This window comes from Protopterus annectens, chromosome 5.part1, assembly GCF_019279795.1.
Source record: "Protopterus annectens isolate FY-2018-M chromosome 5.part1, PAN1.0, whole genome shotgun sequence".
NCBI classification, from domain to species: domain Eukaryota; kingdom Metazoa; phylum Chordata; order Ceratodontiformes; family Protopteridae; genus Protopterus; species Protopterus annectens.
In genome coordinates this window covers 623,698,468-623,713,425 of record NC_056736.1, presented here as the reverse complement: position 1 = coordinate 623,713,425, position 14,958 = coordinate 623,698,468, and the positions used below count along the sequence as shown (strand labels likewise).

At 37.9% G+C, this 14,958-nt stretch overlaps 1 protein-coding gene across 2 annotated transcripts in view; it reads left to right on the top strand.

Moving 5' to 3' along the window:
- Positions 1 to 14,958, top strand: part of B3GLCT (beta 3-glucosyltransferase) — a 1,903,418-nt gene that overhangs the window by 1,029,377 nt on the left and 859,083 nt on the right. For both annotated transcript variants that reach the window (XM_044073237.1, XM_044073238.1), the window contains exon 6: positions 10,520 to 10,656. In XM_044073237.1, the coding sequence (XP_043929172.1) occupies positions 10,520 to 10,656 (137 nt within the window). The remainder of the gene's footprint in view (positions 1 to 10,519; positions 10,657 to 14,958) is intronic.

Here is a 14,958-nt window from a genome sequence, read left to right as displayed (position 1 = left end):
GGACTCTACTTGTGACTGGCTTGTGTAGAGGTGGACTCCCCGATTCTAACTTCCTGGGTTCTGTCTGAGAGCCAGCTGGCTATCCACTGGGTGACAAAAGTGTGTATATGTAACCTCTTGAGTTTGTCAACAGCATCAGAGTGGAGTATTATATCATATGCCTTGGCTAGGTCATGGTAGGCAGTGTGAACTATTTTGCCCTCATCCATTGGTTTGGTGATATTCTCAAAGAAGTCAACCAGGGTGAGTAGGTATGACCTGCTTTTGATAAAACCAAACTGGGTCGGGCCCAGTATCTGAAGGCTTCTTATGTCATGATTGGTCATTGATATTACTATGATTTTTAATGTTTCTGTTCACTTTAGTGGAGGTTTGAGCCCTTATAGCATGTAATAGGTCACTGAGTAGTATTATATAACAGACAGACTATAGCAATAGGATTGCAGGTCTGTCTTGGTAGCAAAGATTCTTTAGACTGCTATATATTTTTTTTTCTTAGCTAGGAGCCTCTGCTGCATTTCTAGATGTGTCTGGATAGGTATAAGCTGAGGGGGGTATTGAACCATCATTAATTTAATTCTGTGCACTTAATATTTTGTAAATATTATTGTATTTATTTATTTGTTTGTTTGTTTATTGACATTTTTTTAACCAGGAAAGTCCAACTGTGTCACAAGAGCCTATTTTCAGCAGAGGCCAAGGGAGAAAATCTCTGATTAATACAGATAGGTATTACACCAAGAAAGGGGGGGGTTACAAAATTCTAGCTTGAAGCAAAGTATTTACATTTTTCACATGACATACAGTGGTAACAGTGTTTGGACAAGTATAACATACTCTTACAGGTAAAGAGCAAGGAGGTGAAGGGGGCAGTAGGAAAGAATATTGAGGGTAGTAAAAGTGGCATTGTGTGGGTTAATGAAAGAATGAATGAATTAATATATTAAAATTTACATGTGTTCTGTGCATGGATTACTGTCATTCAGAAAATGCATGTTGACTCAAAAACTGTAATGTTTAAGTGCATCACAGTGCTATTTTAAAAAACAACGTATTTGGTTTTAAAGTCTTTGTGACATAATTTATGGTTCCCTATTACATAATCGATTAAGTAAAGCTCAAACTTGTAATATTGAAACCGTTAATTGTCGAACAGCTGATTTAACTCAGGGAAACAATTCCCTTGGCCGTTCTGTGAAGTATGCCGTTTCTCCAATTTGGGGCGATCTTGGAGTTGGTATATTTAAGTAGGGGGTGTGTGGTGAGCACATCCGGGGTGAAGCCCTCCACTTGATTTTGGATGTAAATTTTTTTTTTTTTAATTTGACCAAGGGAAGTGTACGACAATTTTAGCTGTCGATATTACAAGATCGAGCTTTAGTTATTCGACTAACTAAAGCTTCGATGATGTAATATAGATGCTAATTTATTAGGGATTTGGCTTTCTCAGAAATTCCTGAGAAATTAAGTTGGAAGGTTTCCCAAAAAATATTACCAATTAGTAGGGAGTTTTGATTAAGTCTGAAGACAGAAAGAGGCTAAGGTGCAGTAAAAATAAATATCCCACTAGCAGTAGGAGAGGCTAGTAAAAGGCAAAGGTACACGAGCTTTGTCACCTGCTGTAAACTATCAATCTCAGCAGCAAACAGCTCGAATTACCTTTGGCACTTTGACAGCTAGGAAGGGGAGGTATGTAGGGGGAGGGGAGATGAACTGAAGGACTTTATCTCAGCCGTAACAAAAGAATGAAAATTAGTCACTGCAGAAAAAGACATAAAAGGCACTTAGAAGGAATTTTCTGTTTGTCTTTTAAGTAGTCATTGAACAGCAACAAATAGCAATTAAACCTGACTGTAAGAAAGCAGGAGATGTCCGCAAACACATGTGAAGTCAACGTAGTGACAGGAGCTTTGGAGCTAAGATGCCTGCATGATGTAATATTTTAAAACTAAGCACTGCATTGTGGGTTAATTAGAGGTAGACTAAAATCAAATCAAGATGCTGGACTCCATGTGGACAGACTCTGGAATTAAATATAAAAAAGTACATACAGGCCCAGAGTGGTGCTAAAATGTGGGGCACACGTGGACAGACTCTGGAATTAAATATAAAAAAAGTACATACAGGCCCAGAGTGGTGCTAAAATGTGGGGCACATCAAAGCATGATGAAATAAACATGTTTTTTTGAGTCTCTAGCCCTCATTTAGAGGCAGTTATTACCCATCACCATCTTATATTCTTATCACTACATTGGAATGGTAATATTTCCAATACTTTTAGCAATCATTTGTGATTAACTTTCACTCTACATATATTGGGGAACCTTGCTATTTTTGCCTAAATTGGAAGAAGTAGGTGTACTGATGTTTGTTGAATAGAAGGTAACACTGTCTCCACTAGAATGTGGTTGCCCACTGATCATTTGACTGAAAATGAAGTAGTGGCCACCAAGCAAGATGGCTGACCAAAATCCTTTAACAGGCTTTCTTAGCTCTTTTCCTTTGTACTAGGTCTGTAATAATATAGACATCAGGCTTTTTATAAGTTGAGTGTTTTCCGATAATGCCATATTACATGTCATACTCATGAACCCATAATGAAGATGAAACATGTCGTATCGTATTTACAGCTAGTGGGATTTGGCTTTATTGGTCAGAAGACATCAATAAAGATTTATAATAAGTAAAAAGTCAGAGGGCATTCAAGGTCATGGAGATGGAACTCTTGTTTATGCATGTGTTTATTTGCATATTTCTCATGGGCTTCCTTCACAGGAGGATTAAAGTATTATACAGTAGAGAGACTGCTTTGCCTGTGTCTTTTTCTTGTTTTTACATATGTGGCTTTTCCGTGTAATATTTTTTACTTGTAGTTCTTATCTTTATTTTGGAACTTTATCAGTTTTTAAATGTTTTTAGAAACATATCTGTTACGTAATATATGTTGAAGATGTTAAGCATCTATTTAACTACTTTGGACTGGGCTTAACGTGGGGCACATATTGGTATAGACTGAAGTAAAACTGAAAGCGTCCTCAGCTGTTTTAGAGGGTTTAAACTGTAAAGGATTTTTTTTTTCTCTTTTTAACTGCTATCAACCAGGTTGAATGCAGTGCATATACTATTACACCTTAGAATACGCATGAACGAGACTAGTTCAATTGAATTACACAGTGTTTAGTTTCCATTGCTGTAACCTTGCAGTCATTCTCATGTAGCACAGATACAACATGCTAAACCTCTTGGACTCTAATGAATTTACCAGTGGTATAATATTTTAATATAGGTTTCCTTTCTTTCAGCTCATTCTAAGCCTTAAGCAGGAAACTAACGTTCCTCTGCTGAAATAGTTCCCAGCCCTTGTACCTTTCTTGACCTGAAATTCTCCAGGGAAATCTCCCGCTGAATGCAAGGACACATAAACTATACCAAATTGTGAAGTGTAGGTCCTAATACTTCCAAATGTTTTACTGTTTAATAGCATAACCTCTGGCTAGCACAAACGCGCGGACATCTCTTCTTACGAGCGTGCATGCTTGAGCACTCATAGTAAACCTTTCCACCCTAGGGTATTAACCTCCCTACTGAAGCCACTAGATGGCAATATAATCCAAGAATTCCCTCCCCATACATTGGCTAGTTACACAATTAAAAGTCCTATTTACTAGTCTACTCGCAAGTTAGGGCAAAATAAACGAGAGGTTTCCTCTAAAAGAATAAGAGAGTCTATTTGGAATAAAATAGTTTTACTTAATAATATTAGAGATCAGGTTACTGACCAGCGTGTGTTGCAAACACAAGCTACTCCTGATAAGCTGATTGTTTTTTCATGCCCTGGCAAGCACAGGAGGCTCAGGTGGTTCCCACTCTGTTCGCCCTCACTACGCTCGGGCTTATTATGCTCCCCTACCCACATTCCCACCCACCCCATATCAATTACCTTTATACCTATACACCACACCTACAGTTAACCACACCCCTTCTGAACTCACCACCTCAACCTAGCACCTAATCTAACCAATCATTCATACCAACAACTGCTATTAACACTCTTCAATATACTCCACTCTTTCCATATTTCACCTCCTACCAACCTAATAAAACTCAAACATGCCTACACTATCAAAACCCTCTAAAACAAAACTCCTACTATACTGCATTTACATACCTACTCTAATACTACTATCACTCATTACTAGCTATCAATCCCAATACAAGTGTAGGCTAATTATCCCAAATAAAGGAACATCCCTCCACACACCCAACCACAAATAACATACTCAATTATACCCATACCACTACCAATCCATCCCTGTGTACCACTTACCCAAGGAGCTCCCAACTTATAGACACACCTCCACTACTTTAACATTTATAAAAATCATAAACAAGTTACTTAAACTTCAGTTACAACTGCAAACAACACTCTTATGTTGTGGGGACATACACCCCATCCCAGGTCCATCAATCCCAAGCCCACCAACCTCCAATACAACTTTTACCCTCCCCCACTGACCCAATAACTCACTTCTAATCATCAATCTTAATGTTAGAAGCATCTTAAACAACGTGCATGACCTCCATGCCCTACTAGGCTTTTATCAGCCAGACATAGTAATACTAACTGAAACCTGGCTGCTAAAGCCAGAAATTCATGATAACAAAATTACTGCACGTGGCTACAATATAATTCACAATGACAGAATAGGAAAGAAGGGAGGGGGTGTTACCATACTATATAAAAATCACCTCATTTTAGAAAAGCTAGACATCACATACCCAGAACTAGGAAATATGGAATTCATCCCAACCAAACTAAAGATTAGCCCAAACATTTAAACATCATAGGATGCTATATCCCCCCTGGGAACAATATCCCCACCACCGAAAAACTACTTGACTGGATATCTAGTTTACCCCCCCCCCCCCCAAGAAAACATAATATTAGGAGACCTGAATATTCTGAATATTGACTGGCTCAACTGCTCCAGTCAAAACCCTCTATCTCACATCAACCTTCATGGCCTAACCCAACTCATTTCTTCCCCGATCAGAACAGACAAGAGAACCAAACACCTATCCATACTAGACTGGATGCTTGTATCTCACCCCTCCTGAATAACCCAATCAGGATGTCTGCCAGATGCCCTCAGTGACCAGCAAGCAACATTCTTACTTAGAAGCAAAACTTCCCAACTGTCCCAAGTAACTGTCCAAGACATTAGGAACAAAAAACAGTTTAACCCAACTAAATTTAACACTGATCTAAAGAAATGCAACTGGTTCCACCTGAAAACATTACCCCTCAACGAAGCAGTCCATCACTTTAATACCACCTTTATAAATATACTTAACCAACACCCCCCCCCCCCCCCAGAACCACTAGAATCAAGACCAAACATGCCCCATGGCTAACCATAGAAACTAAAACACTAATGAAAAACAGAAACAAAGCTTGGACAAACTATCACAAAACCAGAAGCCAGTTAGACAAACAAAAGTACCTAGAACTATGGAACAAAGCCAAACAGCATATTAAAACCGACAAAATCTCCTACTACCAAAAGATCCAGAATAAACATATAAACCACCCAAAGAAATTCTGGGCTGCAATCAACTCTGTCTTACAACCAGGGAAGACAACCACCCCCACTCCCAAAACAGGTAATAGCCAAGACAATATACCCACACTGTTCAACAAATTTTTTACAGAAACTATACAAACCGTAGCTAGCTAGCAACCAACCAAACCACAATATCCCCACTTGAACAACATTACCTTTTCCAACTAAAACAAATAGCAAAACCCACAACTTTAGCTTCAACACAGTCCCAACCAAAGTCATAGAAAAACTACTCTCAAAACTGAAACCAACATCCACAGCAGCTAACTTACCGTCTGAATATCTTCAACTAGCTGTTGAAGCTATAGCCTACCCAGTGTCCATCCTAATAAACAGATCTATCTCTGAGAGCAAAGTACCCCAGCTTTGGAAAAGATCACATGCAACAGCATTACACAAAGGGGGTAGCTCTCTCGAACTCAATAACTACCGACCAATAGCCATACTACCACCCTTAGCAAAAATCCTAGAAAGTGCTGTCCACATGCAGTTAATGAAGTACCTCCTAGATAACCAACTTCTAGCCCCACAACAACAAGGTTTTAGACCCTTCCACAGCACATCCACTGCCCTTACATCGTTCACCAACACCGTTAATAACCATAGAAACAATGGATTACTCGTGTCTGCTACACTCTTAGATCTTTCTAAAGCCTTTGACATGGTTAATCACCAAAAATTGATTAACTCTCTGTCCACCGTAAACCTCAACCCTCCCAGCTATCTCTGGGTTCAAGAGCTATCTAGATGGCAGACAGCAAGCAGTAAAATGGCAAAACCAACTCTCTCCCCTACCAGCTGTAACCTTAGGGGTTCCCCAAGGCTCCATCCTTCGGCCTTTGCTCTTTACCCTATTTACAAACCAACTTCCAGCCAATATTCCCAATGCATCAATACGCAGACGATAGCACCATAATATGTGCAACCAACAGCCTTAACCTTCTCCACTCCCAAACACAAGAATGTTTCTCTTTAGCTGAAGCCTGGATCACTAACCACAACCTCATTCTCAATCCCGCTAAAACTAAACTACTAATCTTTAGCCCCTACAGAAATGCACCACCCTCCTATAACCTCACAATATCTTCACAAAACACCACCATCTCCACCACCAGTCAAGCCAAACTATTAGGTGTGGAAATTGACAATCACCTAAGAGTGGACATGCACATCTCCCAAACAATAAAAAAAGTACGTAAAAAATTACGGCTACTCTATCGGAACAAACAATTCCTCTCTAACCACTCCAAAATCACTATAGCCAGGACACACCTATTATCCACATTACCTTATGCATCCCCCATGCTGACCAACCTCCACAAAACAGACCTAAACAAACTTGTCAACTGTTATAACAAGATAGCTAGATTTGCCACAGAATCCTCCCCAAGAACACACCATTGTGACAGTCTTATTAAACTACAATGGCTAGAATTCCCACTACTACTCCAGTACAACCAGCTAACACTCACCCATAAATTGCTCTACCACTCAGAAAAAACCCATCACTTCAGCAACTTATTCAGCCCTATAACCCCACCAGATCCTTAAGGTCAAGTACCCAACACCTCCTTAAGGTAACCAGGATTAACAATGAGGCAGGGAAATCCATCTGTAGTTATTGCATCTCCAAATCCTGGAACTCTCTCCCTGCCCAAATTACAGCTGCAAATTCACTAACCCAATTTAAGAAACTACTCAAAACATATTTCTCCAATAACAGACTATGCTCCTGTAATACAACTCTTATTGTTTTATCTTTTACTGTAATGTTGTTCATGGAGCTTTTCTCCCTGGGCCTCCACTGAAAATGGACTTGTATCCAGTTGGACTATCCCGGTTAACAAATGTAAAATAAATAAATAAATGTTGCGGTTATCTCTAATGTTATGGACATTTTCATTTTTATAAGCTGTGTTTTCATCAAATGACTAAACTATTCTCTTAACACTGTATTGACAAGATCATGAAAAGGACAAACCAGTTCCAGTGTACAGCTCGTGAGGTTTGGCTTTAATGGCCTGAAGCTTTCAATAAAAACTTATAAAAAAATAGGAGTTAGTATTTAGAAGCCATGGAGCTGAAACACTTGTATGTCTTTAAGGGATCATTTGTATATTTCCTTGAACCTCCTAATAATAAGTTTTAATGTATTACACAGTGGAGACTCTGGTTTACCCGAGTCTTTTTTGTTGTTTTTGCTTTAGAATAATCTACATATTCTGTAAAGAGTGCCTTGTCTGAGCACAAGCATCCGTCTCTAGAACACTGAATGTTGCATTAATTTGCTGTCTGCATACTATATTGTGTTCTGTTAACACTTCTCACATGTCATTGACCTATTTTTATTTATTAACCTGGTAAGTGGGCTGATTCAAGAGCTCTCTTTCTGTATGATCCCTAGCCAGAGACGACAAAAATAAGCACTGTACTACATAAATGCCGATAAACATAATTACAAAACATATCTAGGCAGTGTTTACAGATATGTACAGTGTATTTACATTAATGGTGTATTTGTAATAGTTTGGCATCATAAAATATAGGATGGGTTTTGGACTGTGTCCCAGGCAACTGGGGTTAAGCAAATTGCCCCATCAGGCAGAGAGGGGAAGAGCAAAGGGGTGGTCTGCATGCCTCATGCCTCTTGGTGGGGGCGCATTGCTTGCCTTTTGGCGTTACATTGGATGGAGCTAACTTCCTGGTGGTGACTATCCCATTGCACACCAGTTGCCTATATCTTGCCAAGTACATGCCTCAGTATGGGGGGAAACTAAGGAGAAAACCTTGAACCACTGCTGGTGGTTATCTTGATGGCCTTTCCCGGCCCCATTCTTGCACTGGGGTGAGTGGGCACAAATGGGCCAATTAACCATGGTGGGGGCTTGATGATAGGCAGGCAGCAGAGGGCAGATAGTGCAATGAAACAGCAATCTGAATTCTTTTTATATGTTTTTTGATTCCCGTGCCTGATGGTTATCAAGCCTTTCTCTAGTAGGACAGGGTCCAGTTGTTTCCATCCCTGGGAATTTCACTTAGGATCAGGAAGAGAGCTGTCTGGTGGGGATTGTTATTCTGACAGCCGTGTTGGGAGCTTTGTGGTTGTCATCTTCCCAGCAATGATGACGTTTTTTTTGTGATGCCTTGACTTCTCCCTGAGAAGGGGAGTGCACAGTCCTCATCACCATGGAGGCCTACAATGTCTTTCACATGCAAGTGCAGACTTCCACACAGCTGCATTGAAGGCTACCACCAAGAGGTGGCTTGATGAGTCCCATCTCCAAGCCATGGATTTGCATTTCTGACCCTTCTTCCAGGGACAGTAGCTTTGTCAGGCGCCAGAGTCATTAGTCAAACTCTGATCACCTGGGCCATAGTCAGGGCGTTATTCCTATACATCACCGGAGCAGGCAAAGATTGAGAGATTTATTTTTCAGTTTTGCAGTAAGACAACAAAGCAAGAAATAAAAAGAAGGGTTTGGGAAGGAAAATAAAAACAAGGACAATAACTGAATGTAAATTTAAAGAGGAGAAACAGGCAATAAAGGTTAATAAAAAGATAAAAATTAGTTATTAGACAAAGGTTCAGGAGAATGCATTGTTATCTTTCAAAGCAGACTGTCTTACACATCTGTTTTATATCTATCTGGTAACCAATTCAAATTTGACAGGCTCACGAAAAAAACTACCACCGCGTAAAACAGAACACCACTGGACCAACAAATACAACATGTGACAGTTAAAACATGATATTTATGTTTTATGCTTATAGTATATAAAATCAAATGTACGCATCAGTGATCTGCTTCATACAGTATATTATATAAAGTCATTGTATTATGTAATACAGTATATTATATAAAGTCATTGTATTATGTAATACAGTAGGTTTACTGTCAAATGAGTGAAAATCAAAAGACCAAATCCCAAAAAGACTGAAAATTCAAAATACTGAATATAATTTTTAATGCAAAGCCCCCCTGCTCCCCTCATGTGGGGAGCTGTGCCCCCCCCACCCCCTGCTTACTATATATACCAACCCCAAGATCGCACAACAGTGGAGAAGGGGCAAATTCCATCATACAGTATTTTGAATTTTCAGTCTTTTGGGGATTCATTCTTTCGATTTTTCAGTCATTTGATAGTAAACCAGTACAGTATGTTATTATATAAAGTCATTGTACTACGTAATACAGTATATTATTATATAACGTCATTGTATTGCGTAATACAGTATATCATTATATAGTCATTGTACTGAGTAATACATTATGTTATATAAAGTCATTGTACTATGTAATACAGTATATTATATAAAGTCATTGTTTTATGTAATACAGTATATTATATAAAGTCATCATTGTACTACGTAATACAGTATATTATTATATAAAGTATTACATAATACAGTATATTATTATATAAAGTCATTGTATTATGTAATATAAATTTCTGCTGTGAGGTCACACAATTTTGAATAATTTTCTAAGTTTTGCAGAAACAGTCCACTGCTTAATCAGTTTGAGTAAGCCATAATTATTAACATGTGAATGGAAGATGCTGAAAAGGTCATATAACAGTAGCACTACTTTTACATATATTCTTATTTTTGCAGTGTTGCGAGGGTTGTGACTGAATGAAAGTGACAGACATATTTATGGTGGCTGTTTAGAATGTATTTTAATGTGGGAAGAAGCTTAGGAGTTCTTGCAGTGAGCTAACATAATCAGCACAGATTGACTCTTTTGATATTAACCACCACTAAGATTTCAATATCTCTTTGCAGTGACTTCTAGTTTAAGTAGAACATGTCAGCAGTTTTATTGCAGTCTCTCAAAAGTATAATAGTCAACATAGGATGACTGTACAATGAATGTTTATCTTTATTGTAACAGGAGTGGTTTCTAGGGAAAGCCTTATACGATGAGGAATCTACAATCATCCACCATTATGCCTTTGCTGAAAATCCTGCAGTTTTTAAGTATCCAGATTTTGCTGCTGGTTGGGCGCTAAGTGTTCCACTTGTCAACAAGTAAGAGGCAATTTTTTTCTTACGGCATTTTTAGTGGCTCGAGTGATTTATTGCAGAAAGTTTTTTTTTTCTTGTTTACTGATAATAATTTATATTACCAGTGGGTTTTTCATTTAGAACAACTGCACTGTATTTATGATTTATTTTCTTGACCTAGTCTCAGAAAAAAAACAGTCACCTAGGTGGAAGAACCACCACTAGGTGCTAGGTGGTGGCACTCATGACAGTTTTCTAAATGGTAGCTGCTGGTACCAGACATGTTGATGTCTTCTGCTGCTGTGATTTGTGACATAATAGTTGGGGCCACTCCACTTCCACCTTATTTCTGTTCTGCTTTTGACTGTTCTTCTGGGTTGCTACATCAGAGTTTCATATTCAAGACATATATATATATATATATATATATATATATATATATATATGTATGTATGGGTCTACTTTGTTTCATTGAAAGCTCATTTCACTGAATTTGAATTCACCCCAACCAAGTCAGTGAAAGCTCAAATTACAGAAAACTCATTTCACTGACTCTTATTTCACTGAAGTGAAGTACTGGCTCTGTGTAGAGTACTATAAGACAAGTAAAAGGTAATATGCCCTTTTCCCCCACTGTAGTGCGATCCTGGAGTTAGTATACATAGTTGGGGAGGGCACAGCCCCCCGCATTGGGGGTTGTGGGGGACATAGTCCCCCCACCTAATTTGTTTTTTATATTATATTTCACTGAAAGCTTCAAAACAATACATTTTAAACCGTAGATATGCAGACTAACAACACCGATGACTATCTCTTTCCAGAAAACATATACCCAAACTAAGTGGGGGGGTTATGCCCCCCACACCCTCTAATGTGGGGGGCTGTGCCCTCCCCAGCTACATATATACTAACTCCAGGATCACACTACAGTGAGGAAAAGGGCATATAACTTTTACTTGCCTTACAGCAGTACTCTACACAGTGCCAGTACTTCACTTCAGTGAAATGAGATTCAGTGAAATGAGTTTTCAGTAATTTGAGTTTTCAGCGATTTGGTCAAGGTGAATTCAAATTCAGTGAAATGAGCTTTCAATGAAAAAAAAAAAATATATATATATATATATATATATATATATATATATGTGTGTGTGTGTGTGTGTGTGTGTGTATGTGTGTCTATATACGTTTATGTGTGTGTATATATATATATATATATATATGTGTGTGTACGTATGTGTGTGTGTATATATATATATATATATATATATATATATATATATATGTATGTATGTATATGTATGTATATGTATATGTATATGTATGTATATGTATATGTATGTATATATATATATATATATATATATATACATATATATATATATATATGTAGGGGTCGCCACAGCGGAACTCTGGTCCGCTAATGATTGGCAGTAGATTTTCATGAACACCGAGGTGCCAGCTCGACGTTCAAACTTCAATGAAGGCACATCCATTTACGCATGTCTTTCGAACTCCCACCCAACCGCGGGGAGGACATGCAGACTCCACACAGAAGGCACTCCCCGCACTCCAGCCGAGAATCGACCGAGATAACTTGTTGCTGTGAGGCAACAATGCTACCGCTGCACCACCGCAGATGTATGTGTATGTATATATATATATATATATATATATATATATATATATATATATATATATATATATATATATACACACATACATACATGCATTTAATATTGGCTTTCTGCTCTTTTATTTTCAATTGTTTATTCATTTGTTAACTGGGTTAATCTGCTAAGCAGAAGTCTGTTTATGGTACCCAGTGAATTCTGTAGAAACACACAGTAGGCAAATGAAAGGTGAGAGACTCAATCTCTGGGCTACACAATGAAGCTCATTAAGAGTGCCTAGTCATAATTGTCTGCACTAAACTGACAGACAAGATATGAAGCTAGAAGTGGGGGAAATGGAACCCACATCTTCTAAGAAACGGCCTTAATCCATTGCCTTACTCTGCACAGCCATCTTGCCATGTCACTGTTTTGTTTGGGTGTTTCCCCCTTTTGCAGTACTGCTGTTGTGGAAATTTTTTCAGATGCTGAAACAAGTGCGTATTGAGTATGTCAGTTGCGACTGTGCTGTGGCATTGTCAATTTTGAGTTTCTGTCAGGATTTTAATTTATTATTTGCTGCGGGTGGGTCAGTGACCTCTTGCCAAGAGCTGTTTGCCCTTTTTATTGTAGCTATATGAAAATTTAACAGCCTTTACATGCATGTAAGTCTCTTATCTCAAAGAACAAGAGTTGCATTTAAAATATAATTAGTAGGGTATATAAAATATTGCATGATAACTGCAAGAATCAATCAAAAGAGATGAGAAAAGATCAGAAGGAGAGAATGGAAAGGTAATATACAGGGGAACAGTGGGGAAACATCTGTATGGCTCCCAGTGTGCAGTATTGTCCAGACGGTTTAAGATTTTTGCATGGTACTTTTATACCTCAGTCAGACTTCAGAAAAATTTTCCTCTGGCAAGTAGTAACTGCTGGATATGTAATGGGAAAGAGAATTTTTATGGGGAATATAAAGACTTGGCAGATTTTAAATATTCTTTACAAAGTACTTTGCCAAAAGTATTGGAGGAGCCAATGACTTTAACTAAGGAAATGATTGTTTTGCACTAACAGCTGAATGTCCTAGAATTTATTAGACCTTGCTATGTTTATTGCTATTACCTGACAAAAAAGCATTTACTAGAAAATGGAAATCAGAATCTTAATCTTAATTAAAGTATTGAATATTAAAAAGATAAAAAAGAACTGAAGGTGGGATCTTTAGAAAAGAGAAGGAACAGTAAAAAAGCAAATGGCATTTGTTTGACCAGTACATGCAGCATAATGTTCAGAAGTGAAAGTTAAGGGAAGGCTTGAATACTTTTTGTAATGTTGGAGTAAATGATAATTGCTTAAAAAGTAAATGTATATCCAATTGTATAAGTAATGCATAAAGCAAGTGGAAAATATTTAAAGTGGTTTCTTTTGTTTTATATAACTATATGTTTACCAATGGCGTTGTTAAAAATGTCTGCAGTTAATAAAGGTGTGACTCCATGTCACTGGACCAAAAATGGCAGCTTTCACATATTTTCAGACATAACTAGGTGCTTTTAAGTTTATTAAGGTATAGTTCTGGGCAAGTACTGAAGAATTTGTTAAATGTTTGTGTGTGTGTTTTGTGTCTGTGTATGTCTATCTACATACATACATACATACATATATATATATATATATATGGATCCTAGGACGTTTGCTCGAGTGAGCAAACGACCGAAACCCAAACGGCCAGGCATACTTATGCGAAAGTGCTTTTCACTGAAGAAGCACTTTCGTGTAAGTATGCCTGTTGCCAAGGCTGTACTATGGTGCAGGTAAGGGAAATTTCCCTTTTCCCCACTGTAGTGCGGTCTTGGAGGGAGAATATTAAAGTAGGGGTGTGTGGGGGACACATCCCCCTCACATGGGGGGTGCAGGGGGGCAAAGCCCCCCTGCTAAAATGTAAATGTAGTGTTTTATTTTTTTTTGTAACACGCTTTAGCGAAAGCGCTTTTTTGATAAAAGCGCTTTCGTTAAAGTGTGTTCGGTCATTATGGATTCGGACGTTTGCTCACTCGAGCAAACGTCCTAGATCCATATATATATATATAAATATATGTGTATAAAATATAAATCTTTATATTATTTATATAGGTATATATATATATATATATATATATATATATATATATATAATATTATATAAATCTTAATATATATATATATATATATATATATATATATATATATGGTTCCACTTCACAATATCGAATTACTGAAAACTCCAACTTCATATGGTCAAGACCATATGATCGAGTTTTCAGTAACTCGAAATTAGGAAGTGAAATAAAACGAAATAAAAAAAAACCCAAACACATTGTTTCTGCAGGGTGGCAAGCCCCCCCACACTGCACCCTCCTTACTTAAATATACCATCTCCGTGATCGCACTATAGCGAGGAAATGGGAGATCTCCTGTTCTGCGTTTCTGCATACAGTGCAGAACGGGAGATTTCCCTTTTCCTCACTGTGGCACGATCTTGGAGTTGGTATGTTTAAGTAGGGGCGGTGTGGAAGGTGCAGGGGGGCTTGCCCCCCTGCAGAAACGATGTATGTTTTTTTTTTTTTTTTTTTTTATTACACTTCGTAATTTCCAGTTGCTGAAAACTCGATCATATGGTCTCGACCATATGAAGTTAGAGTTTTCAGTAATTCGACATTCTGAAGTGGAACCA